The sequence below is a fragment of the Augochlora pura genome, chromosome 10 (genome assembly GCF_028453695.1).
Source record: "Augochlora pura isolate Apur16 chromosome 10, APUR_v2.2.1, whole genome shotgun sequence".
Taxonomy (NCBI): Eukaryota; Metazoa; Arthropoda; class Insecta; order Hymenoptera; family Halictidae; genus Augochlora; species Augochlora pura.
In genome coordinates this window covers 5,850,898-5,878,446 of record NC_135781.1, presented here as the reverse complement: position 1 = coordinate 5,878,446, position 27,549 = coordinate 5,850,898, and the positions used below count along the sequence as shown (strand labels likewise).

At 45.9% G+C, this 27,549-nt stretch overlaps 1 protein-coding gene across 9 annotated transcripts in view; it reads right to left on the bottom strand.

Moving 5' to 3' along the window:
• LOC144475973 (trehalase) overlaps positions 1-27,549 on the bottom strand; it is a 43,915-nt gene that overhangs the window by 6,301 nt on the left and 10,065 nt on the right. For 2 of the 9 annotated variants that reach the window (XM_078192452.1, XM_078192453.1), the window contains exons 2-6: positions 15,601-16,269; positions 7,409-8,191; positions 7,184-7,317; positions 5,252-5,805; positions 4,530-4,783 (exon numbers count right to left, since the gene is read on the bottom strand). In XM_078192452.1, coding sequence (XP_078048578.1) covers positions 4,530-4,783; positions 5,252-5,805; positions 7,184-7,317; positions 7,409-8,191; positions 15,601-15,731 — 1,856 coding nt within the window. In that variant the 5' untranslated portion in view covers positions 15,732-16,269. Of the gene's footprint in view, positions 1-274; positions 4,356-4,524; positions 4,784-5,251; positions 5,806-7,183; positions 7,318-7,408; positions 8,192-15,600; positions 16,270-17,633; positions 17,652-19,517; positions 19,929-27,549 lie in introns of those variants that run through there. The other 7 variants (XM_078192458.1, XM_078192451.1, XM_078192456.1 and 4 more) reach the window with 7 other exon arrangements.

Genomic DNA, 27,549 nt, shown 5'->3' with positions numbered 1-27,549 from the left:
TACTCCCCTTCAAAATTATTAGGACACCTATTGGATTAGTATATATTGTAATTTTTCATTGAGTTTAGACAATGTTTTATGTTTAGTATTAAGTTGTATGGCATTGTATTATTTTTCATTGTTCTGACATATTGCACATGCGTCAGAAATAATAGACGAACTAATTATGAAGTCATTGAGAAACCGCGGTGGATATATCGCCGGAAAGAAAACTTAATTTCTTTATACAAAATTAATGTTATTTTTATTATAATAAAAAAAATAAATATATATATACTGTCGCAGTTTCATAGAAATTTATTTCATTTTCTGCAAGTGTCCTAATTCTTTCGGAGGGGAGCGTACATGTAAAGAACATATAAAGCAACGCAAAGAGAAATTAATAATAATAAATAATAATAAATAATAATGATAACAATTGTTCTTTCCTAATAAATGACTAATGGCTAGGTGACTTTGTCGGAGAAGAGATCGCAAGGATGATGTCTAATCGCGGGGGAGACAACATTGTTCGAAAACCAAGGAAATTTCTCGTTCGACGATCGAATTGAGAAGGGAGCGATCGTCGATCGTGTCTCCTCGCGGCTCGAGCAGCGACGTAACGCGTCGTTCGCGCCCGTTTGCTGCACGGCACGAAAGTGCACTCCTCGGGAATCACGGCCGCGGGAAAAGAAGATCAGCCGCGACGCAGTACACGCCAATCTCACGCGTAATCACGCCGAGGAACGAGCGCATCCTTGAGATAAGCCGTCGCGGGATTTTGCGTCAAACGGTTGAACGACGTGTTCCTGTCACGCCCATTCGCGTGGACCAGCTCGCATGTTCGCCTATTCGCCTCTTCGCCTGGTCGCCTATTCGTCTGTTCGACTGTCGCGTGTTCGTACACTGTCCGTCAAAAGTTTCGATCCCCTCGCCGAATCCCGACACAATGGCCTTCCTGTGACACATTCGAAAATACCGATCACAACATCGCTTTATTCGATTGAAAAAATCATTGGCCCTCGATCAGCGATTCCGAAGAAACAATTACACGCAGTCCAGTGAGTCGTTTACACAGCGATTGGAAGTTTTCGGCTGGTAGTGTACAGCAAAGCAACAATATAATAAGGTGGCAGTCGCGGCGGCGCCATTCATAAAACTTGCGTTGCCGCGTGGTGCAGTTAGGTCTGCGGTCTCTCGTTTCTCAAAATAAATTGAAGAACACTCCGACAGATTCGCGCGTCCCTTTGATTCGAATAAAAAATGGCTTGCACTGTAATTGGAAGAGACTATGGAATGATTTTTATTATTATAATTTGCGAGTCCTGGAAGTCTTCTAAACCCACTTACGAATCTACAAGAATCTACAATAATTTACAAGAATCTACCGCGCGACATAACGCATTCGATGGCGCCACCAGCTTTGCCACCTTGATCTACCGTTCGTATGGCTGTGATCGTGTCCCGATCGTCTTTCACTCGCACGAGCAGCCACTGCGAATCAATTCGTCGTGGAATCTGAGGAACCGAGGAAACATAGAAGTTGCGTGTCGAATGTCGCGTGAAACGAGGCCGACGGGATCGCTTGTTCTCACGCGACCGAGAGATCACTGTTTTCAAGAGGTCTCTCCGATGATCCACGCTATACGAACGATCGATAGGACATTCCGTTTGATCGCTGCCGGCGCGCGGCTCCTCAAAGTTTGTCCCGTTTCCGGTTTCTGTCCAGCGCCGGCATAAGAGATCCATGGATTGTCGCGACCTATTCGAGGCTCGAGGGAGAATGAAAGGATCGACTATTTGGGCAAGTTCGAGGAGCGACGAGGCTAGGAACAAAATGGCGGACATTTGGTTATTATTAGACTGCGGATTCTATGGATTTATGAAAAAAAAAAAGATTGGAAATAATTTTAAATAAATCTAATCAAAGACTATAAATACGGTATCTTCGACTCGTCGAGATTATTAAAGGAAAAATTGTATGTATCTTTGGCATCATTTCTCGCAATCGATGTAAAAATATTTATTTTGCATAAAGATCCGCAGTCTAGTAATCATACTTCCCTGAAACAATGTGCATTGTCTTGCGAGGCCTGGAAATTCCTGCCAACACATTCAACATACAGTTAATGCCTGTGCTCGGTTCTGTGCAAGCGGTACCGTTTACGAATCCACTGAAAATGACCTCCTACGTCAGAAAGCCTCGCAGAGTCCAGGCCCTACGCGACTGCTCGTACCCCGAGGACGCTTTGCACGCAAGGGCGTAACGCGGACTAAGGATTCGTCGCTGGAAGAAGGATCGTGCGAGAGACCTAGGTTAAACATGCGCGGGTCGCGAAACGATACTGAACGATCGAGGATCGGGTCGGGTAGATGTTTCTGGTTTATTCACTTTATTTCAAAGTCAGCACACAGACGGGCGAACGAACGGAGGGAAGCGTGCGTCGGTGAAAGGACACGATCGAGTCCTGGCATCGATCTTTCCGTCCCGGGAAAGGATTAACCGACCGGCGTGCTAACGAATCGAAGGATCTACGATCGGTCACTTAGTCACCTGTGCGGTCCTAAAACGACGGCTCTCTATATGTACACTTTGATAAATACGCAACAAGGAATCGAAGTCGGAGGGCGAGCAGAGACTTACTCTAACAAGAGGATACGGGGACAAGGAATTGTACCTGACGACGACGCAACAATTATCATTTCCGCAATTTCTCTCTACGTCGGACCTATTCCACGACTTTCCTCGTACAGCCGTTTTCCTCAGAGAAAGCTATACGCCCGCTCGATGGAGAACTGACGCGTTTGGGTGCCGCGTCAGCTCCGATCGAAACCCCATAAAATTCCAGCAATCTCTCCGACGAGAAATCGAGAAATCAAAATCGTTTGATCTCTCGATCCTATAGCGTTTTCAATCGAATCTGTTCCGTCGATATATGCGAACACGCGACCGTGAAAAACGAACTGTCCGATCCTGTCGTGGCGGTCGAAATATCGACGATCGAGGAGCAGCAACTTTGGCGGTTCTCAGGTCTCTGTACACCGCTCTTTTAAACGCGATGTAAACACGTTACAGTGTTTAGATCTGACTAGATAAGTTCGCTGCTCGTCTCGAATGCTTTCTTAAACGCTGTCGCCCGCTCGACAGCGCAGCATCCAACCATAAACCATTATCTTTTCGTTTCGTTATAAGATCGCGTCGGTTATTGATTAAGAAGGACTAATAATTAGATGTTATGCATTTATGACGAACATTAATAGATTGCAATGAGTTGGAATAATAAGTATCTTTAATTGGTCTACGGATCGTTAGAACGCGGGTACAGCGAGGTTGGTCCGATGATTTGCGCTGTCGAACGAGCGGGCAACGTTATGATCATGCCTCCTTCTCTCTTTCTCTCTCTCGCTCGCTCTCTCTCTCTCTCTATGAATCGATCTCTCTCCCCTCCAAAACAATGCCAGTCAAAATAACCATTCGTCTCTGTTCGTTACTCACCCCCTTCCACTGCTTCGTCACGTTCGACTATACTCTAGTAATACTAACAACGATTATGGCCAAACGATCGCACTCGATCGTTCGAGATACGAACGAGAATCTAAGGCTTTTGGTCGCCGGCCTCCGTCCACATCGAATCGGTATCGTAGGAACGTGTTGCTCGACCAGCGATGAGGTCCCTCAAAAATCACAGAAATACCCCCTTTCGCGGCGGATCACGCGTCAATGGAATGGTTAAGTAATAGTATTAAATCGCAAGAATGCAACGCTCGCGAGAGACGCGACCAAACTAATAGAGTCGACTATCAGAGACACATGTAACCACCAGCCGTGGACGTCCGTAGACGCGCGGCACACCATGGACGATCCTCGGACATTCGAGGGAAAACTGGAACGCGTCTCTCCATCCCCTAACAATCTACTGGAAAAAACGTTCCGACGGTTCTCGCGGAACCGTGGACGGTCGGAAACGAGCTCTCTCGACGGCCAACGGAGCTGGTCTCCGACCTTGTTTCCGGTAACAGTCAACGACCGGCAAATCAAAGAACTCTTCCGTTCCGTCGTCCGGACTCCGTGGCACGGCGGTCGTAAGCTCCGGAGAGCGAGGTCGGCGGAACGGAGGATGAGAAATAAAGATCTGCTCCGGCCCGCCGAATAAAACTAGCTAACAAACAAAGAGTAAATCACGAGTCGCCAGTGCCAGCACTTGCTTTCGTTTGGTCCTCCGTTTTCTCCGTGGGCTTTTACGACCGGTCGTTGAGCTAAGCGAAAGCAATATGGCTACAAGATCGCGCCGACAACGCGATTCTCTCTACCGATAAAACGATTTGCTTTCGCGAAGGTATTTCCCTAGAGACGTATACGACCAGAAGAAGGATATCTGAAACAGAAATGCGAGGAAGAGTCCGGATTATTTCGTGTCGTAACCACCGCGATGCTCGGAAGCATCGGGTAGAACGTGGAACGATTCCTTTTCAATGGAATCGAATACTCGTACGAGTAATAGGGGTCTCCTCCGTCGAAGGAGTCTCGGATACCGGGGTACTCACCTCACCCTATGAATCCTGCAGCCAACGATATTATCAGCGCTAGGAGGCCGGTCATCACCTGACCGGCCGTCGAGACTACCACAGCCGGTTGCGACGCCGCGTTCTCCATCACCTCCGTCTGCACGAAACGGTCCTCGGCGGTCATCCGGTCGCCGTACTTGTCCAGCAAGTCCATCACGACCCCGTTCGACCAGCCGAAGCCCAGCTGAACCTCGTATTCGCCTCCACCTCCGTGGCCGCCCGACACCGTCGCGTCGTACTGTCGACCGAAACCGAAACCGTTCGTTTGTTTGCCCGTCGAATTTCCCCAAAATCTCAGTCGCATGGAACGTGCCCGCCTCAAACTTATAGGTAGATATCGTGGAATGCTCGAGTGCAATTTTGTGGCTCTGCTACATTTTTATCTTTCCTTTGCAGGCTTTGCTTTATATTAGATCTGAATAGATGACTTTCGATAGTGTATATTAATAGGTTTTTATCCGTATAAATAAGTCAATAAATAAGTAAGTAAGTGAATAAATAAATAAACAAATAAATAAACTCGTATTTTGGAAAAATAGGCTAGAATACTCGGAGTTCGAGGCGTCCACGCGTCGTTGCTGAATGACATTCTCTTGGAGAAATTCGTCTGGCCCTTTAGTCTTTTATGGTCTTCTATGGTCTCGCACGATCCATGGAAGTCCACAGGGTTGAATCGAAAATTTGATCCGCGCCGGGTGATAGTTACCTTCTCGAACATGCTGTGCGTCTCGTTGAACGCCTTGTAATTGCTACGGACCCATCTCTCGCTGATCTCGTAGGCGAGCCTCTGCGCCCATGGGTCCCCGGTGTTGTCCAACGACATGACGACGAAGTATTGGAGCGGCGGCCAGGCGTTCGGGTAGTCCCACTGTTCACCAGAGTGTTCGAGCGTGGTCGGTATACCGCCCAGGTTCAGCATGATCTGGTTCTTCTCCAAATACTTGAGCACCTTCGCCACGTACTCCTCCCGTTTCCTGAGATCGAAGCAGTTGGTCCAGAGCGGCAGAATGTTCGTCGGATAGAAGTAGTCCCTCTTGATGTCGTTCAGCATGTCGTAGTCGAGCCAGGCGCCGACTTCGTCGTGCCACAGCACGGCCGTCACCGCCTTCTTCCAATCGTCGGCGATCTTACGGTAGTACGCCGCCTTCGTGTCGTTGCCCATCCTCTGGCTGTACTGCGCCAGCAGCTGCGCGTTTCCATAGATTATCGCGTTCAGATCGACGGGGATGATGGATCTCGTTTTCAAGTTCGTCAGGTTACCTAGAGAACAGCTCTGTAAAGTCTCGCGGCTTCGCTTACGTTTGCCAGGTCCATCTGTCTGTCTATTCGTCCGTATTCGTTGAATTTGGGGTAGGCAGTTTTGGTAAAAGTGCAGTAAATTCTCTCGTATTGCCCCTATTTAAGTTTCCTGCTCACGCTGTCCTTGTACTATTGCTACGCCTATACGCGTTATTTCTACGGCTATGCTAAGGTTCATCGGAGTCAGTCGAGCGTATGATGCGGCACGCGACACTGCTACTTTGACAAGAATACCAGAGTGACGACTCGTAATGTAATAACATAGATTTGTTAATCGTAACGTAAAAACTGAAATTGTTTTTAACTTGTTGCTGATAGTTTTCTAGATTAAAGTAAGATCAAACAAAGATATATTTTTGATTCCATCAAATATAATGAATCGTGACGTAATTGGACGTATATATGGTCGTTTCGTGTTTGGTCTCATTTTAATTGGAAGAATCTCGCCAATATGTTGACAAAGACTATAAAAAATTAGAAATAAAAAATTAAGGCAATGTTTTGATTATTGCGTACTCGTATAAATATACGTCGATATACTGGCTTTTAAGTTCTTTCACGAGAGATCGGCAACTATAAGAGAGAATCGCGAGGGTCGACGAATCGTGTCTGGTCTTCCCAAATTGTCCATTTTTCGATACGAAACTCGAAACACCATTCGAGAGAATTTACTGTATTTAATTCGATGGAGTTACCGTTTCGATTTTCCCGCGCAATCGTTTTAGTCGCGAGCACGAACCACGAACCGTCGTCGCTTTCACCTGGGAAACGGGACGTACGCGGTCCTTGAACGAGCCATCGATCGTGATATCTCCCGCGAGATACCTCGGACAATACGGAACGCGGGGCATAATAATTGCCGACACGGTTTCTCGAGGCGTGCGCGCGCGCGCGGCGCTTTGTTTCAAAACAGTGCTTTTAGGAAACGAGGGGAAAAGAAAAACAGTCGCGAACCGAGAGATCTGATCGAGATCTGGAAAAGGACAGGGTTGGAAGTAGAGATCGTGGTTTCGGACGTGTGTTAACATCGTGTTCGTACACGTGCAGTCGCGAATGCACGTATCCGCGAATTATTTCGCGTATGTTTAAATACACGTGCACTAATTCACCTGTATTTCGTTACGCGTACATTTGTACATTTTTATACAAATTGACGTAATTTTTAGAATATCGATTTACTATCTTAAGAACAATATGAAGTGAAATAAAAATGTATTAATACACGTGTAATTGAGTATACGTGCATTTACGTGAAACAATTCGCGCGTACGCTTGAAACGTGAAATCACAACCTCTAGTTGGAGGGGTTGTTGGTCGAAGACCTCGAGGGCTCCGTTACCTTTGTTCGTGCCGTCGAGTATGAACCAACGAGTGGAGAAGTCCCAGCCGGATTCGGCGGCAGTTTTTAGCTCCGAGTAGTAATTCTCTTTCTCCTCGGTGGTGCGGAAGCTTTGGCTGGTCAGATAATCCTCTCTGGATGTGGAAATCGTGCGGTCGTTAAACGATCGAATCGCGACGACAAGGAAACTTTGTCTGTCGAAAAGAAGTTGGAAATGATTCTTACTTGTAGGACTCTGGTCGCGGACCCGCAGACTCCTCGTAGTATCTGGCCAGGGTATACTTGGTGCCGTCCATCTCGACCTCGACCGTTCTATTGACCATCCAGAAATTGAACTCCTTCTCCAGCGTGGCGAAGTTCTCCTCGAGCCATTTATAATCGCCGGTGACCTTCAGGTATTGGTCGACCATAGGCAACAAAAGCGGCGGGTGCGATCTCATGACGTAGTAGATGCGGCCACCGTTCGGTATCAGGCCGATCCTGTCGACGATCGCGACGAAGTTCGTCAGCATCCCTCTGACGGTGGTGTACATCTCCGAGAGGAGGAGCCCCTTGACGATCCAGTACGAGTCCCAGTAATAAAACTCACGGAACCTGCCGCCGGGCACGATCACCGGGTTCGGCACGTACAGGATCGAGTAATGGTCCTCGTTGATCCTCACGTCGTCCTTCATCTTACGACCGAGCATCTTCCAGATGTGATTCAGATCGGAGGCGTATTTCCGTAGGTCCTGGTCGAGGATCTTGTTGAGGAAGGTCGGCCGGCCGGTCCAGTCCGCCGGGTCCCACTCCTCGAACTCCGACCCGGCCGGGTCGAACGTACGGTTGACGAACTGCTCGATCTGCCGTCTGGTCGGCATCTGATCCACCTGCTCCATGAACTCGTGGAACAGCTGCAGCGTCTGGTTCGGCGACTGTTTCATCTTCATGTCCACGAACGTCTTCGAGTCCTTGTAGATGGATGCCATCTGTATCGTGTGGAGGAGCTCGCCATGGCAGTAAATGTCGCTGCAAACGCACACACACACGATCTCTACCGGTCTCTTTTATCCATCGATCCCATGCGTTCTCTCCTCTTCTCCTCTTTCCGCCGTTTTAGCCTCCAAGACGCCCTCGCGGTCGAAGAAGACTCGGAGTCCAAACGAGTTCGATCTTGCCCCGCAAAAAATTCAAGCTCGCGCATCAGCCGACCGTTTCCCGATCGTGGCGGAGTCCTCGCGAGGAACGCGAAGAATCGAGAATCGAGGAACGGAGCCGCGAACGGCCGGCCTTGACGGCCGAGCGATTCGCGAGGCGTATCGACGCGGCGAATCAACGTTTTCCACGGCCGCGTCGATAGGCGGATCATTAATTTCGCCGCGACGGCGTGCCGCGCGCGCGCGCGCGCACGTTCGACAGATTATGAGGACGACGCGCGGACGCCGATAACGCGAGTATCGCGGTCGACACCGCGGGCCGAGCGATGGTCCCTTCCATCGTCGCACAGTGGTAAAAATGCTTTTCTTAAACGATCTGAATTTATTTTCAAAATTTCACGTAACCAAACGGATAAACTTGTATTTATAGGTTTACGCGTATTCAACTACCGGAAACGGCGTTCTTGCGAACAAATTATTGCAATTATATTTATTTAAGAATAGCGTGTGATTTATTTAGAATCATGGAAGGTAAGTGAATGTGAACAGAATATATTAGGTTGTGTAATATATCCGTTCGCCGACCTGTGACACCTAAGAAAAGACAAGGAAAATTACGGGAATTCAGAGCGACGGTTCAGATGAGATTTAAGATGTGTTCTCCCTATGGGTATTTCTATGCAACTTAGCTTAAATGAAAGCTGGAAGTGTCTACTTTAAGAGAGGGGTAAATTAGGCTGAAATTGTATAATAAGTTCGTTCGCGTCGACGACTACACGCTACTATATTTTCGTAGAAGAAAACGCGAACGGAATAATTTATTACCCAAGCTAATGTGAATCGAATAAATGGCAGTTTTAATTGTTCTTTCATAGAGATTATAAAACGCTTGAGCTTGCACAATTAACAGATTTTTGAAAATCGATTACGATTGGAACATTTAAGGAAAACTATTTTTGTCCACCTAGAACAAGCAATTTTACCACTGTGCGTCGATGAAAAACAAATTTTTAAATTTATCAACATCGATGTGCAGCGAAATTATTGATCCTAGTTAGTGTTAGCAACATATAAAGATACACACAGTATCGGCGTATTTTCGGCAGAAGTATAATTTATTCCGATTTAGGTCGATCTCCGCCGACATCGACGCTAAAATGCCGCGTTAAAAAATAATTTTATTAGATTTTCAAATGCCGATTCAACGAGAATCTAAACGATTTGCGTTTCGGACAGTTCTGGCCACCTTGTTGCGTGAACAGAATGCTTTGTGGGGCGTCTCGTCTCGTTCGGCTGTCTTTCCGCGAAACGAAATCGTTCGAATGAAACGAGAAAACTTCGGGATCGCCGAAGAATAATTGGGAAAGATTTCTATGCCGGTTCCATTGCGTGTACCGCGATCGGAGCCGCCGAGTTTCACCGATTGCATGTTCCGCAAGGAAAAAAGGAAAGTTCTGCGTCACTCGGAAATTTAGCAAACGCGTATCTTTCCGCTTCCACGCGTCTGAAAGACGGCGACCTTAGGGTCGAGTCGGTTTTCGATGCTTCATAATTTTAACCCGGACTTGTCCGATGGAATTCTGGGGTTATCGGTGCACTCGACGTTCTATTTCTAATTTGTTTCTCAGGAATTCGTTATTTTACCCGAGTTTCGTAGTACTAACTCTGATCAATGGTTTGAAAAACATATTTGTCACTGTAAATTAATTACACGGGTCACTAAACTTTCTTTTGTATACTTTCAGAATTATACCAAGCTATATATTATTAAATATTAAAACTGTATATTATTTATATTTATTTTTGCTTTGATTGCAACTATTACGATCCTATAATGGTGCTGCCTGACTTCCGTATAATTGTTGTATAATTTTTTAATATTTTTGTCACACCGAAGGGTTCAGAATGCGTTTAAATCTTTCCAGCAGAACCAAAAATAAAATCTACAATTTATCTCGAGTGAAATTAATTTTTATCCAGGGACTATTTTCACCGAAATTGGGTACCAAATGTTTTCTGAAAAATCATCGTACCAGGGTTAAGAATTCCTCGAAAACGTCGCAACGACATGTGACCGATTACCGTTCACGGAATTCGTAATCGACAAGAACTGTTTTCGAGTTCCCCTGTGAAGTTCGAGACGTCACCGTAAATCTTTGGAAATTCTTCGAAACTGTCCGAAAAGGACGGACGTGTCGCGCGAGACGCGGGTACATTTAAATGCACGGTGGAATCTTGTCGCGACACCGTGCCGAACGCGCACGGATCCCCTTAATCAGCCTAATATTTGTCGCGAGCAATCTAGATATCCATTACAGCGCCGGTGTCTCGCTGCGTCGTCGCGCCGCGTCTTAAAGCGACCTGCTCGAGAAAGAGGAAACGAACTGCGAACAGAACAAAGAAGACGTAACGACGGTAAAATGTCGATCAAAAATACCCGATTACTTTTCGATTCGTGGCAGCAGTAAGATAGTTCTCGAGAGTGGGCGATGGTCGATTTCCTTAGAAAATGGTACTAGGATGAGAAACGAAATTATTTTGCGAGTGAAGAATTGTCATCTAATCGGTTAGTCTTCTCTTTTATTCGACAAAGAACTGAGCAGAATTTTTAGCCCACTTAATTGCTTGATTTATTATTATCTAACATGTATAATTGTTAAGTTTTATCTTCACTGACAACTGATGAAATTGAAATAGTTTCAAATAAACAAAATAAATAAATTAAATTAAAATTATGGTCTTAAAGTATTTTAATAATAAAAGGATTAATTAGAAAAGCGAAGTTCATGGCATCATTGACAATTCGAGTACTGGCACGTAATTTCTATGGAATCTGTTCGATCGTGTCATATAACACTTAATACTGCAATCGCAAAATCCCAGAATAGCAGCGAATTCGTGCGAATTTCTCAGCTTTATTGCTCGAAAGCCATAAACGCTTTAATAACACGCCCGATTGGTTCGGCAATTAAAAAAGAAGCGGTGCATACAGTAACTGCGTCATCTCAAAAATGTGTCACCTGTCGATAAGCGTGTTTTCAATGATCTTTGCCCCATTTTTTTTTCGGAGGAATCGGCCAGTGCGTCGGCGTAGACGTCAGCGATTATTCGGACGACTTCGTTCGCGGCTGATAACGCGATTCAGGGTCAATTGGAGTTTAATTGCCACCGATAATCCCGGGCCGGATTGTGTCCGATGCGAGACGGGACGAAACGGGATAAGACGGACAATTACACGCTCGGCGGGGGACTAAATGTCGCTTTTCTGATAACGCTAATGGGAATCGCCGCGTCTAATCCAATTTGTAGCTCGTTAGAGGACTGTCTACATCTTTTTTTCTTACAGCGAAGCAGAGATCGGCATCCGCGAAGTTTAGCGTAATTTTTCATCGATGATAAAAAAAGCACGAGGCATCTTTTACCCGCGTCTAATGTCGTCGATCAAACATTATCGCTCGAAACTCTACGTAAGTCTGTTTACTTTCGGCAGGAGGCTATTTCAACGAAGATTCAACTCGGTATGCGATTGAGCAAAGAATCGAAAAGATGACTTCGTTCCGGCTTTGCGCGAAGTAATCTCGTGCCTGGTCGTGCCGTCTCTATCCACGTGGATTTTCGTTTACAGTCCGCGAAGATCTTCCAACAGAATATGAAATCGTGTTTTCTTTCGGAATACAATAGAACTTCGATTATGAGAATTCAAAATGGATGGTCAACTTCTTTTTATCTTCGATAAATTATTTCGTTATATGTAATTAATATTATGTTATATATAATTATTATTCTATTAATATTATCTTTTGGATCTATAAACGTGTTTTCATTCCTACACATCAATGAACTAAATTAAATTAAAGGACATAAGTCGAAGTCGACTAGAGGTCCTTCATTATTTCTGTCCTTTATTACTTGGATCAATCAAAAATCTAAACGATAAAGATCGAAGAAAATTTCGTTCGGTTAGCCGAGGTTCCACTGTACTTTAACCCGCCGAAAGGCATCGATTATAGAACATTGGTTGCAATGTTCACGACATCTGCTTCGTTATCTTCTGTTAGCCGTCCGCGTCGCAACGATTTAGAATTTAGAAAAGCGATCGGATAGCAGATCGTGAAAACGCACCGCTAGAAGATAATCCCCGGTGCGACGGCTGCGTTACCCTATTTCGTGTTTGCTCGCGGCTTTTATTTGCAATGCGCGGAGATAAGAGATTGCGCGCGGTCGGGCAACGCTCGTTATCGCGTCATTCCTCGGATCGCGATAACTCGACGCGTGTTCGGATCCGATCGTGTTCGTCTTCTCTCTCTTCCCCCCTCTCCCCTCCTCTCTCTCTATCTCTCTCTGTCTTTCTCTCTTGTCTCTCGTCTTTCGTCTCTTGTCGCGCAAAGGTCACGTTCATCGTACTTGCGGAACACGTTAATTTGCAAGACCGGCGAGCGACGCGTGCAACGTTTTGTAGTTCACTGCTAAGGCCATTTCTCTGACTCGGCTACGACGACCGTGCGACCGAAGCTTCCGGCGTTTTCACGATCGAACGTTTCTCCCAGGTGTAGTCCCATTAAATGAATTGGCAACGGCAAGACAGCGAAGGTAAAAGATTTCTTTGGCAATTCGCTGATGCTCCTGCTGCCGCGACTTCTGCTCGCCTACGCGAAACGTCGCGACGCCGGGCAGGAACGAAACTATTTTATTATCGCTTCGCGATCTGCACGCGCGAGGCTCCGCGAAACGATAAACGCGGAGGCGAATGGTCCAATAAAGATGCCCGAACGATCGAAAGCAAGAATTATAATTACAATTATAACAGCAAGCGAGAATTATCGAGGGAGAAGCGTCGACGACGGACCGTAAATAGGGGAAGCGATAGCTAAGATAAGCGAGCATTGCGCATTCTTTTCTTTATGCTGCAGGCAATTCTTTATTTCGAAGAAGAATTCGTTTCGTCCCCTCTAATCGATCAGCTCTGTTGACAGCAGCTCGAGGTAATTAAGAGTTCCCACGATCGTTGCTAATCCCGATAATAAAATCGGCGATCGATGATTCAGAGGCGTCGCGCATCGGCGGAAAATAAAACTTGCCGCGAGTCGGACGAAGTATCGGCGATCTATTTCCGGCCGGAACGAATTTCGCGGAGATAAATAGCTTCCGAGAGGGTCGTCGACTATTTTTGCTACGCCGCGATCATCCTCTTCGCGTCCCGTGACGCGCGTGCGACGATCAGCTGCTCGAGACTCGTCCGGTTCCCAACCTCACGTGCCGTCCCGTGCGCGGCCGTTGCTCAAGCTCATTAACAATTGGTCATTCCTCTAATTACGCGACGCGTCACTGCCCTGCCTTCTACGAAATTAGGACGAACTTCCTACCTCCGTGTTTACGAGATTATGACGTCACGGTCGCGACAATATAAGCGGTCACCTCAAATGGTTACGGATTCGCGGATCGAGAGGGGGGTGAATTTTGTTGCGCAGCTTTTGCGTTGCTTTTGCGAGGAAACAAGCTTTTTTGGCTTTTTATACATCTGCGGAGGACACTAATCCAAGGGTTAAAAGATATCGACTTTTTTTTGTTTGTGTTTCTGTTCGAGCGATATTTCGAAATTCGATCATTCGACGAATAAAAGTTCCAAAAATTTGACTTCATGGTAGAGAAAAATTATCTGAAATCTTTTTTTTATGTTTCCCATGAAATTACATTTTACAGTCCGGTCGTGATGAAATCAACGGAACTATACATTTAAATCGCTACAAATTTTATACAAACATTTTTGATAAACTATTCGACAACGTAGCGCACGTTATTATTGATGTTTCAATTATTTAATTCTTATAAACATTTAACGTTGACTCTTCGAGATAAAAACAGCTATTTTTTCTTCGAGCGCTTTTAACTATAAAAACAAATACTAAAATTTGATCCATTTCTTAACATGTTAGAATAGCATCCCCCTTGCAATTTGGTTTCACCCATTGTCGTACCATTTTCTGCACAGTTGCAATGATTAAAACTTCTCGATTGTAATAATTTTTAAAACAAGAGAAGACAATTTGTAATTATCGTATTTTCACATCTACTTGAATGTTTAAATATTAATGATATAACAGAATAAAAATTAATTCGGACTTAAAGGAGCGGAACATCAGTCACACCGAAACAGCTGATTGTTTAGAAATCTCCGCCACGTGTCCGAATCTCTAAAGTACGACAAGAAGTCAATTAAGAATTGAAGTTATTGTACAAACAATCTCGTAAAACGAGGCAGCGGTAAAAACCCAACAGCGGGGATTTACGACATCGGATCGAAGAGGACAATATCCTTCGTCGTTTGGCCGAGACGAACGATAGGCGCGACTACTCAAAGGACGTTTCTCCAAGGGGACCTCGATGGCATCTTAATTTGTCGCGGTCGGTAGCGCGTAGGATCAAAGCGAGCGCAGCGTTTTACAGTCTAATTGTTTCGTTCCGCGAGTCATTCGATTGCGCAACAACGCTCGTCGGCTCGCCGCGGACAAGATCGAGCGATCCTGGTACGCGCGACGTTGCCCGTTTCGTAGCGATCCATGCGATCCGTAGTGGACCTGCGCAGCTCCGATCGCGGTGTAAATCGGCCTGTCCTCGACCATGTCCTCGACCCGGCGACAGCCGAGGGAGGAAGCAACCGGAGGACGTGCCCCGCCGTGGAGCACAGGTGGAAAAGAGCACGAGAGAAGAAGGGCGAAGGGTGACGGTGTCGTTCTTGCAACTTGCGTTGCAATGAACTGCGCCGCGATGCGTTCGGAGCCTATGTTGAAAACCGTTGTGCGCGGAGAGACGTAATTGCTGATAAATAGAGTGCGGAGCTTCGTGTAAAAATATAAAATTTTATAATTCCTTGTAATATACAAAAATTAGATGAAATTCTATAATCAATTTTCCCCCATAGCCCACTACATGCAAACAGAAATAACAACAACTGTATAAGTAGCTGGTTTTTATAGTTGTTAATTTAAAAAAAATTTTATCTTCAGTATCCTGTATTTTGTTTATCGATTTCTGTTACAACTGCATAAAATTCGCAGTCTACTGACAAGCGTATGGCAGTTCGGAGCGTCGAGTAAACGCGTGCACTGCACTCTGTCCTTTAATCCTCGCGGATCATCAATCAATAATTTGGTATAATTTGATTGTTTTTTATTAAGTTTTCTGGCTCGCGTCGAATTCGCCCGAAAACCAAACGAGACGAGACGCCGCGAACCGAGGTTGCCGTTTTTCGCAGGAATGTTTTGATGTGTTCATGGTACTTACCTCAAACAGGGGGGCGGTTTTGCGTGGCTCTTGTCCGCACTAGCGTTACTTTGTAGAACGACGAGGAACGCGAGGAACACAGCATTCAGCAGGTAATTCATCGACAAGCAGGCCGTGAAACTTGATGCCATTTTCTCGCGATCAGCGATCTCCGCGCGAAGAAGATCGCTCTCTCACGATTTCTATCTGTTCCCTGTTTTCTGTTTTTTTTTTCTCACTTTCCTATCGTTTCCTGCGCTTGCTTTTTTTTTTGTCTCTATTTCCTCCTTTCTTCTTCTTTCCTCCTCGTTCCTCTTTTCTTTCACCGAGCCGAGACGATCGAAACGTCTTCGAACGCCGTTCTTCTCTTCGGCTCTACTTCCTCTCGTTCGCTCGCGCTCTTTTCCTCTCGCTATCCCTGTGCCCCACGCGCTTATAGGAATCTTTTTTTTATCTCTCTCTCTCTCTCTCTATTTCTCTTTTGATGGAAATTTTGTTCTCGGACTTTTTTTTCCGGCTTTTCGGTCTTTCCGAATTTTCTGTTCGCTATAGCAAGGTGAACAGGACGAGACGCGCGAGACGATTATCGAAGTGTTTCCTTACTTTTTGGTGACCGCTCGTGGTTTCGGACCATCCGAACGTCGCAGTCTGCGAGGCGGTTTCAGCTCCAACTGCAGCGCCGCATCTTCCCTGCAAACAGACAATCGCGGGCCTCGATTAGCACACCTGTCGCCTCGTGAACCAACTGCGGTCGGACACCGGTGCACGTCAATGAAACTTAATTACCGGATAACGAAGGATGGAGTACGGGTTTTCTATTAGGTCTCATTAATTCTGATAATTTTGGAATGAACAATATTTCAGACGTGCTCGATCTTCAACGCAATTCTTTACGAAATTAATTGAACATGTTACAAAGAGTATAAACATCGGTGGCGCGAACTTATACGACCTGATAGAATGTAAAAATATTTCAGTTTGTTAATAGCAGCAGCGAGATAAACATATTTGCAGTGTTAACAACTTTATAACGAGTTTTCATAAATGAATTACCTAATTTACCGATTCTCGGCTAATCAACGTAACATATGTTTTTTGTTTCTGTAACAATGAGTATCCACTCGATAGAATAGAACAACCATACAGGTGATCCTGATCAAGCAGAACTCAGACCTGCGACCGACCGCGATCTATTCACAGTTTTGATCGTCACAAGGACCGGCTTCGATCTGTTAGGTTCGCGCGGATGATCTCGATCGACTAACGAGCCAACAATTTTCTTCTTTCACCTGGCAGGCTATTGGAGCGGTCGAGCGGTCTGCCCGCGCAGACAGACGATGATCGTCCGAAAATAAAAAGCAACACTGTCTCGTGACGATTGTTTGCTCGCTGCGCTAGGCAGCCTAGGAATTCGGTTCGCGCGATTGCGCAATCCGCTTCCGAAACCGGCGGGAAACGAACAAACCAAGCCGGGAAACACTGCGACGGAAGTTATACCGTATGTGCTATTCTTTTTCTTGCTCGCGGAAGCGAACTCTTATTAGATCATTCCGACAATTCGAATGAAATTTTGTCCAAGCGCGAGACATGCCTCGATTACAGTTCTTACAGTGCAATCGAACGAGTGAAATATCCTTCTGTTGATTAACAAATTTTGTGTGCAAAAATTCCATTTATCAATTTGCATATTTTAACCAAATTTATTTGCCTATTTATTGACATATTGTTCTTGGAACTTCGGAATCCAGACTATCAACGCTTTGCACTCGAAGGTGCCATTAATAATTGTTATATCTCGCTTCAAAATATTTTTATAATTACCAAATTTGTGTATTATATGTATAGAATGCGTTATGTTATATAAAATGGAAATACTGTAACTTAGTTAATAAGTAGATACCTATATTTATATCTATAACTATATCTATATAAATTTGGTTTTTGACTTAATGATGTCCCACCTGGTGTCGAAGCGAATTCAACGACCTACCGTGCCTATAACCTTAAACCTTGAAACAACGCTGTCATAATTTCAGCCACGGAAAGGGAATTACCAGGCCACTGTGCGGCTCTACGACCCTGAGAGACGTTCGGCCAGAGATTGATCGCAGCGTGCCGTCTCGGTCCGTTAATCCGGTGAACGATCACTGTTCGCAGGCTCGTGCGTTCATTTCTCGAAAGCTAGAACGACCGAGGCGAGTCCTCCAGCGACTACGCTCGTAACACATTCGTAGCCCATTTTAGCCTATTCGTAGCCTGTTCGCGGACGCTAGAAGCTAAACGCAGATGAAAATAGCCGCGATATCTCCCGCGATTGTCCGCGGTGTTTGGTGGACGCACAAAAGAAGCGACAAGTTCTATCGCCGCTAACTCGCTCGATCGAGAAGAAACATCAAATTGCAGCCGGGTACGCTGGCAACTTCCGGCATTAAGCCGATTCAAACGTTCCATAGCCACGCGGAGGACACGTGCTCCACGCTTATTCACTTTCCTGAGACGACGATCCCGCTTTCCGCAACACTCGACCACAATGACAACTCTATTTTCGCCACACCTATTTCCCACTCCGTCGCGGTACCGTGCACGTTCCCCCGTGATTCAACGAAATGCTGGAAAATCGACGCATCCTTCGCACAGGTGTGCCACTCGCACCCGTGCCAACTAATGCGTCGGTCATCGTCGAGTGTCGCTAATCCTAATCACTAATCTTAATCGAAGTAATTTAGAGAGGATCAAACGTTTATTATATCCGCCGCGATTTCCGCTGTAGCGGCCGTGCTACGAACCTTCCGAGAACGATTCTTCCGTTTCTCCGCAAGCGCACCATAAATCGTCAAGAGGTACACGTAAGTAAATACCTTTATGGTCGGGCTTGCGTGCGGGCAAGAAAAGCACGTGTTGTGCTAAGCGTCTCGCGGTCCTTGTCGAAAAGACAAGCTGTCCTTTGGGCAAGGACAGAATAATAGGCGTGCGAACAGCATCGAAGCTCTCAGTTTTTGTCTAGTCTACACCCAGTCACAACATACCGTGAATTCGCGCCGCTCCTTTAGTTTCTACTCCCTGTATAGTAAACGCGAGTTACAAAATAAACAACCGTAATCCCCCGTGTGGTGTAACTTGGTGTACATATCTCCTTTCCGAACCCTCATCACCGAATCCCCACACCGCGATACAAACAATGGTAGTCGATGCGTCGATTGGCAGCGGAAACTTTTCGCGTAGCCCGAAAAGACGAATTCGTCGGTGATTCGAGGCAATAAACTGTGTTTGCTCGCGGCAGATAGCGCCGCGGATAATTTCAACAGAAACGACACTGAAAAAGTTCTACCGTTTCCGAACTGATCTTTAGCATCATCGAGAATCTGCCGGCGATAATAGCTCTTGCGTCGTCGTGGAACGGAAACTGTGCGGTCAGCGAGGACCGAACGAAGTCGTATCGCGAAGGAAAAGATACTCGCGGACGGAAGAAGAAGGCAAAAAAACGACGGCGTGGGCAAGAGAGTACGTGCTTCGTGTTCCCCGATCAAGAAACAAGGATCTCGGGTTCCACACTGCTCGCGCGTGTAGCTACGAGTTCACTGTATCGCTTTTCTACGAGATCTTCCGATCGACGCCGAGTCGGACACGCGATAGCGTAACCCGTAAGACTATACATTTTCGGGGCGACAGGATCGTCGATTTGCAACGCGACACCTTCGCGCGTCTTCCGCGCTGTTATTGCCCGTCCTCGTCCTTCTATCTTTAGAATCCGGCTAAAAAGTATTCGAACAGATGCGTAATCGATTAGATCGTGTAACAAGCTAACGAAGTCGTTGATAAAAGTCGGAAGAGAATTCGCAGGATCGGCAGCCGGTTGAACGCGACAGTGTTCCCGTCGTTCGCGAGATCGATCAGAGCGACGTGTTTATACCCGCGAATCGACGTGTTTCAGTACTTACGACGAGTCAACCTTCTATCCCACCTGGAAGGTTGGCGTCGAGAGGCACGCGCCTCGCTCGCGAGACCTGCTCGAGGACGATGGGCTAGCCAGATTACCGATCGCCGCTTCGATCCTGGATCGAAGTGCGGCGCGCTCCGACGTCCGTCCTGGTGCGCGCACGGTGCACGGTGTCGCAGCGTGATTCCTCCAGCGAATCGGCTCCTCGACTAGCGATCGTCAAGGCGAGTCGAGCGTATTTCACCGAGTGCGACAGAGACAGCTGTCGGACGACCGACAGAGAGGGAGAAAGTAAGGACGGGAGGGAATAAGAGGGAGGCAGGCGAGGAAACGAGACCGATCGCGCCAGATGCGAACGGGTCGGATCGGTTCCGATCGGACGGAAAATAAGAGCAGAACTTCTCTCTCTCTCTCTCTCGGGTATGGCGGAGGAGGGAAACGAGCGGGGATAATTTTGGCGGTCGGATTCGTCGGTGCGCGGAGGTGTTCGTTGCGCGGCGATCCACGCAAAGAGCTACACAGCCTGCTACTAAGTTGGCCGAGAAGGCACGCGGCCGCTTTATGAGCGCGATTATCCGCGAGCGAGAGACAACCGTGCCGAGCCCCCGACCACGAGCCTCGCCATTGGCCCGAGACGGAAAATGAGACGGGAAACGAAACGGAAATCGAGACAGAGACAGAGGCCGAGACGCGTCGCTGAACCTCTCCGACTACGGTGGCCCCCTGCGCGACACGCACACGCTAGATCTCCCGCAGGGTGGAGGAGCCCATTACCACTGCGCCCTATTGCCGGGCTTCACCAGCTTCTCGCTACTAAACAACTTCGCCAATTGAATTGGCATTTCTCAATACTAGATGTACGGAACACTAAACGCTGCTGCTTATTTATATCGGTCTTTTTAAGTAACGATAAGACGTTTATTTCGATTTTCAACGCGCGTTATTGCTACAGGGTAGATAGAACTGAAAACAGAATTGAGAAAAGCTAAGAATGTTGGTGGACTGTTTTGCAATTGATGCATACATTTTTTACCTTGTACAAAGATCCACTATCTAATTATTATAATAATTGCCATAAGTAAGACATGTATTTAGTAAATAACTAATAGATGAATTTTAACAATCGGAAAAATTACACAATAAACAGTTAGTGATCCTAGGACCCGTGAACCATGTTTATTTGCAAGAACTTGAAGATAAATTTTTTTTTTTCGTCGATGTAAATTTTTCCGTAATAAGTAAAAATATCAGGTAAAAGAGACAAACTTTTGGAGCCATTTACTGCGTACCTATAACCCACAAAGATCGATTACTATGCTTCCACTGAGCTTTAACGAATGTTACCTTGTATAAAAAAAAAATTCCAAATTTTAACTAAAAACAAAAATTCAAATATACCAACTTTCCGTAATCTTAACACGTTTTCCCGGTAGAATTAACATTGCGATATCAGGTAAGAACCTGGAATGATTCAGTTTACTGAATATTGATCTCCATTCGTTTAGCATTTCCTTAAGTTTTTTCCGCAAGTTTTGTAAAACATTGCGTGAATTCCGTATCAACAAATTAAAATACATTCTGTGATGTTTCAAGAACGTCCGTCTCTCACGCATTGAATTTAAACAAAATTTTTTAGTACGCCTTATTCGATAAATATAAAGTTGATCGTGCTTGAAAATAAATAAAAGGCACAGTAATGATTTAGTTAACAGTATACAGTGAATGTATCTGCTACCCTAGAACTCTCCTCAGTCATTTAACCATATGATTCTGGTGTCAGATCGACCGATCGGAGCCGAATTTCTTGCGTTTCCGTTGGACGATACGTAACCGGCCTATCTATTATACAAGAAGTATTGCGCAGCCTGGTCGAATATAGAAAATATAATTTCTTTTGGTCGTATATTCCACGAAAGAAGACAGTTTCGCGCGCACTCGCTCCGAGCAGAGAAAGGATCCAGAGCTCGAGTGCAAGTAGGTTGGCAGGTAGGTGGTATCAAGGACGAAGGATGGGTTGCCTGAATTTTCTTTTGGATCGAACCTGTTCTGTAAATCGATTTTCCTTTTCTACGAAGACCGGTGTAATAGGAAGAGACGTCCAATCTCGAGCAGCTAATCAGAGGTAAACTGCATAACGTTCAACAAAGATTCTGCTACAGAAAAGATAGACTGAAATCTCTCGAGTACGTGGCGAGTGACGAACTCGTTACTCGTTACATCTGGACTGCGGAACTTTTCGTATTTACGGTATACGAAATTGTGCAACGACTCTTTGTCCTCGATCCGCCAAAAGAGTCAACAAGGAAAACGAAAAGTTTATACCAGATTCCAGTTTCCTTAAATACAACTTCGGACGCAATACCGTGCGTCGCCCGCAGATCTCTCCGACAATAAAAGTAAAGACGTTTCTCGCGCGGTCGTTTCGCTTTCAAACCCCCAGATACACCGGGCTGCTCTATTCTACAGTTTTATTGCACCGCAGCATCTCGTTTATATCGCGGGCAAACATTGTAATGTTTCGCTACCCGCTAACGAGCCGAACGAATCGCGCGAGCCGTTATTCGCACCTTGAACAGGCCGCCGAAGAAAAACAAAGTGCCAGTTCTTATTGGAGCTGCCGCAATGCCTAGCGAGCATCCCGTATCACCATACAATTACGCGCGCGCGAACGAGGAAACGGAAGCGTGGATCGGCTACGAAAAGCCTTCGCGTGTCGAAAAAGTCCCATGGGTAAAACCGAGTAACGATGCCGTCGGTGACGTCATCAGGCGAACAGCACTCGATCATCGCGCGGCTATGTTGTCATCGTGCATCGCGTCTCTTGCGGTTATCTATTCGATCCGGGATCGAATGATCGAGGAGGCTCGCACGCGACGCGATCAGCTCGCCGGTGATCGATGGTTCCGACAACCCGTTCTTCGGCTCCTTGGATTTTTGGAAAGTCCGCTCGAAAGTTAGAGAAATCGATAAACAGAAATCTAATATGTACAAAACGGCAGTACGCTACCTTCCTTAACGCTAGATTTACAGAACCCGCCATAGGGACGGGTTAATAATTTTTTAATTTATGATTATTAAGATTGTAAGATACATTTGTGAGTTATTTATTCAATATCTGTATTACTTGCAGTAAATATTTCAATAATAAAATAAAATCGAAGTAAATGTCTCATTTACTTGCTTTTATAAATTAATATAAAATAGCTGCTTTAATGATTCGTAAATTTAGAGTTAAATTGTCTTATTTAACATTTTTGATCAGTCAAAAAATAAAATCATTTTTAACCAAACGAAAACAAATAAATGTAATTACATTTGGAACTCTATGAAGCGTACACAAAATATTCTAATTCAAAACGTGAAAATTCGCGTATTTTTTCAAATATTTTCAAATGTTCTGCAAAAAAATTGGCAAATCAACAGCTGAGACGATTTACCCAAAGACGGCAGTGCAGCGGTTGCAAACTCCCGTTTTTCAATGGCTGTAAAGTCAGCGGTTACGCCACGATGATCCGCATTTTTCGATCGCATCGCGATTCGGCGAAAGCGGAGTCCGATGGGGGCGAGCTTACTCGCCCACCAGTACACGAATCTTATCTGTTTGACTTTGAACGTCGTCGAGCAGTCCCCCCCCTCCACCCTCGTCCCACGATTTTCGTCTAGCGCGAAGTAGGACGCGCGCGCGCGCGTCACGGTCCGCTGAAAGTGCCAGCACGAAAACGTATCTGCTTCAAGGTCCCTCGGCCGACGAAAAAAAAAAGGAAACAGTCCCATTGTACAATGCCCGCGTTCGAACCAGTTTCGTTTCTCGATGGGCTGCCAAATCGTATATCAGCTGATCGCGAGCAAACCGCTGCTCCGTGCACAGTTGCTCGCGAAAGCGATCGAAAAGCGGGAAAGCAAACAACCGAATACAATTTTTCGAACAACGCATCGACCGTGAGGAGATGGGATTTTCAGTTCTCAAGAACCGCGAGGAGAAAATTCGTTTAAACGTTAACAACGCTGCTGGATGATGTCCAGCAAAGTGTCGCGCGGCGAACATTTACGAGGTTGACGCCCGCAGAGACCCAGCTATTGTAATCAGAGAAAAAAGGTTATAGATGATTGACCCGAGGCCTTCGTGTCCCGGCGTGCCGTAGTTCCTCGATCTGCCGGGCCGTGACTTTTCGTAAAAATGGATCTAAGGCTAACGCCTAACTTCGGCAGACGTTGAGCGAAGCTGATAGCGTATCTGCTAAATTGTTCGCCAGTCGTGGTGATTTTTTTTCGTTATCGGTGCACGCAGGAAAGTCGGCGAGATGATAGTTTCCCTGGAGGAACGCGGCGCGCGATGCGCACCGCGCGCCGCGGTCAACAAGTGACGTGGACGCATCGGCACGCGTTTAATGCGTCGATTAACGCGTCATTTAACGCGTGGTAAATTCAGCGTTACGTGAAAACGCGCGGACCGACCACACGCATTGAACGAGCCGATCTCGATCCGGCGTGCGTGTCCGGTGATCGACGATTCGAGGAGAGGTCACGCGTGTGCATTTCTCCACGAGCCGGGCCGAGAGAGCCGTGCCGCGGATCGTATCGCATCAGACCAGAGGCTGAGCAGAGACGTGTCGAGCACAGGGGTCGATTTAAATGGCGCGAGGAACGGGAACGGAGGTCGAGAAAGATTCATCGACGCCAATTGCGCTCAAGGCGCCTCCTTACCGACTAATCTCGACGCTACACAGGCCCGAATGGACCAGTTGCTTCCGGCCCCAATCATCCTATTGGCTATTTTTAGTCGGAAATGGGTCGGTGCAGGGGGGCCGCGTTATTCAAAGAACACGACACCGTGTGTTGTTCCTTCTGACGACCGTTTGATACACAGCCTTGCTCCAATCGCCCGTCAGCAATCGAGGTTCCGCAATCGAGGTTCAGTTCTATACGACCACGACGCCCCATGTCACCGATAAAGTCTAATCGGAGGTGATTCTGATCGGGACGTGACCCGCGTCAAGGAAGGAATAAAATAATGAAGAGCAATTGCAAGAGCTGCCGATTGTTGCACTCACTGAACTGGAGTCTGTGAAAATTATATTATTCTTCCGCGCACACTGTTGTCGAAATGTTATAATATGGGTGAAACGAGCCACGATGAATCCTAGACATGACAGGTGTCCACTATCATGTCGCTACAGAATAGAAAGGAAATTATTTTATCATTATACCCATCATTTGACTGTGGTCAAACTATGGACAACAGAATCCGGTAAATGATTCTCTGCTGGTCCTTATATCGAGTCGCGAAGCACAGAAAATAAATCTTATTCGAATAAAATATTGTTCCAAGAATTTATTCGACATGTTAATTAAATAAAATTTTATTCAGATAACAGCCAACTCTGCAATTCTGTTCGATTAGTGAAAAAGGATCCAGCCGAAGGACAAAACGGAACGCGTCGCGTCTGGACGCGTGTGTTATATTGAGTACCTAATTGTATAAACCAGGGAATTAATTACCGGTCGCGTAACGCGCCTGTTATTAGATAATTCAGGAATGCGTTTTTTCACGGGTGCTCGCACCTGCGCACCTGCGCCACTTTGCATGGGAAACCCGATGGAAGACAATCGGTTGACGCGATGGCTGTTTTCTTATTCAACGAACAGAACCCGTCATTTTTTTTCTATGGATCCATTCATCATTGGTTCGTTGATTAAAAAAGGGAAGCCGGCGAGTAATAGTTATGCCGTCTTGCAGACAAAATATTTATCGACATTTACGGGAGCTGCACTTTTGTTTTCGGCAGGAGGATTGTATCCACATCGAGCGCATTGTTCGGTTAATCGAATCAAGTCGGCTCGGCTGTAGAGTTGCACGAACGCGGCGAGGATAGTGAATGTGCAAATAGGTGTTGATTTATCGCGATTGCGCGATAGACTCGCGATAATTCGACCGCGCGAATCCAGTACCCAAAGTGCACCTGTAACCGGCGCGGTATTAACCACACTGATAACGACGCGCGATCGTATTTATCGAGAATCTGTTGCGACGATTACTCTTCTTCCGCGGATTCGCGGCGACGAAAACCAGTTCGATTACCTAACTCCAGCCGATATCGCGTCGATGATAGACGACTCGACCTTCCGGCGTTTTTTCCAGCGGATATTTCTTGGCGATCGAGGTGAACGGAAACACCGAAATTGTGCAAGTTCGGCCGACACAGTCGCTCGCTTTCCGAAAGATCTCGACACGGTTTTTGCAACTTACGAAATCACTGTATATACTAAATGCTAGAAACAATACGAACATTAAAAAGAGGAAGTCGGAAGAAATTTAGACGGATGCTTAAAAATGTTCGCAAAAGGAATACACGTGTACAATGTATTCGAGGATCGATTTTTCTCACAACTAGTTCCACTGTTCCCATATAATTAGTTTACATAATCGCAGAATTTCTCAAGATCATAAATTGCGGTTGCCTTATCGTGCATATTCATGTTCGCCAATCTACCGATTCTATGTACGAGGATAATAGTTCATGGATGAGTTAACGCATCAATTTTGTTCAATAAAACTGATCGTGATACATAGCATCGTTACGTTCTTTGTTAATTAGAGGTGACGATGTTTGAGGAAAACGAACGGCGATATTAATTCCGTAACGCGAAACAACGCACCGCCATCCTACGTTAAAGCGTTGCAATATAATGGAAAGCGTCGTGAAGACATCGGTCGGTAAAGAAGAACGGTTGTTGCTTACAATCGTCGGTACGACAGATATCTATCGTTGGTAACGGATGTGAGAAAAAAAATGTAAATTTGGTCAAAGATCCCTGAAAACTGTAGGCGGGATCTTGAAAAAAAGTCGCGGTGGGGGGAGGGGGGGATGATCGGCGCGCCATGCGTGGCAGCACGTATCATCTGGGAGTCTGTTTCCAGGTAATGGGTTTGGCGCGGACTTCGAGCGGAGCTCAACGCGATCGTAAGATTAAAAAGCAACGCGTCTACCGGCTGATGCAACAACTTTCGTCAGTCGTACAACATCGGACGATTCGTTGAAAAGTACGGGAGACGGTGCAAATGTTCAATGTAAATCTTGATCGATCGCTTCAACGATCTATTTTTATCCAATGTCGACGTGTTTATCCCGGTCGACGGTCGAAACGGAGGAAAGACTTTCGTTTTCCTCGAAATAAATTCCGGCGGTAATTTTTCTGAGAACTTGCCTCGGCTACGACACACTTTTTAAATCTCCCTGGTACTTTGAGTGTCTAACACAATGGACCACTTGTTGCAACATCCGTGCACGTATATCGATAAACTTAGCCGCCGCATTTCTTTTAACTAGGTGATAACATTAAACCTATAGAGCTCTAAGAGTAACTGACGTGTTTTGCTTTATAAAAATGAGAAGATAGAATTGATGAATTTCGCTATTTTGTATTATTACGTCTGCTTGAACTGAGAACTTTCCTATCGGTGAAATGAATATAAAATAAATAAAAGTAAAAAAATGGCATCGGCTACTTTGGCCGGTGCGGTATGTTTAATTATTAAAGTTCCAAATCCACTCCAATCTCTATTATTTTATTTACGACAACGATCGTCCAGGGATCAATGAGATGTTATCTTTTTATCGTCCCATCGATTTGCAATCGATCACCTAAGGAATAATGAATAAGTCTTTTTGCATTCGAGATACAGCGACGCAGCATTTAACAATGAGTTTCGAAAATGTCTGATCAATTACTGCTCATTTATATGATAAAGTTTAATCGGAGATGATTCCGATATGCGTCGTGAACCGATGCCGGACGTGCCAGGGAAGGAACAAAATAATAAAGCGCAATTGCAAAAGCCGCCGATTATTTCATTGCCTGGCCTGACGTCAGCGGCCAATTTGCAGGAGCCAATCAGAGTCCGCGGTGCGACGAGCCCACCGAGAAAATCGCCCGATTTTCACTGGTCGCTCGTCCTCCGCGATTCCGATCGTCATCGTGCTGCGATACGCTCCACCTCCGACATCGTTCGACCTCCCGCAATGACGAACGCG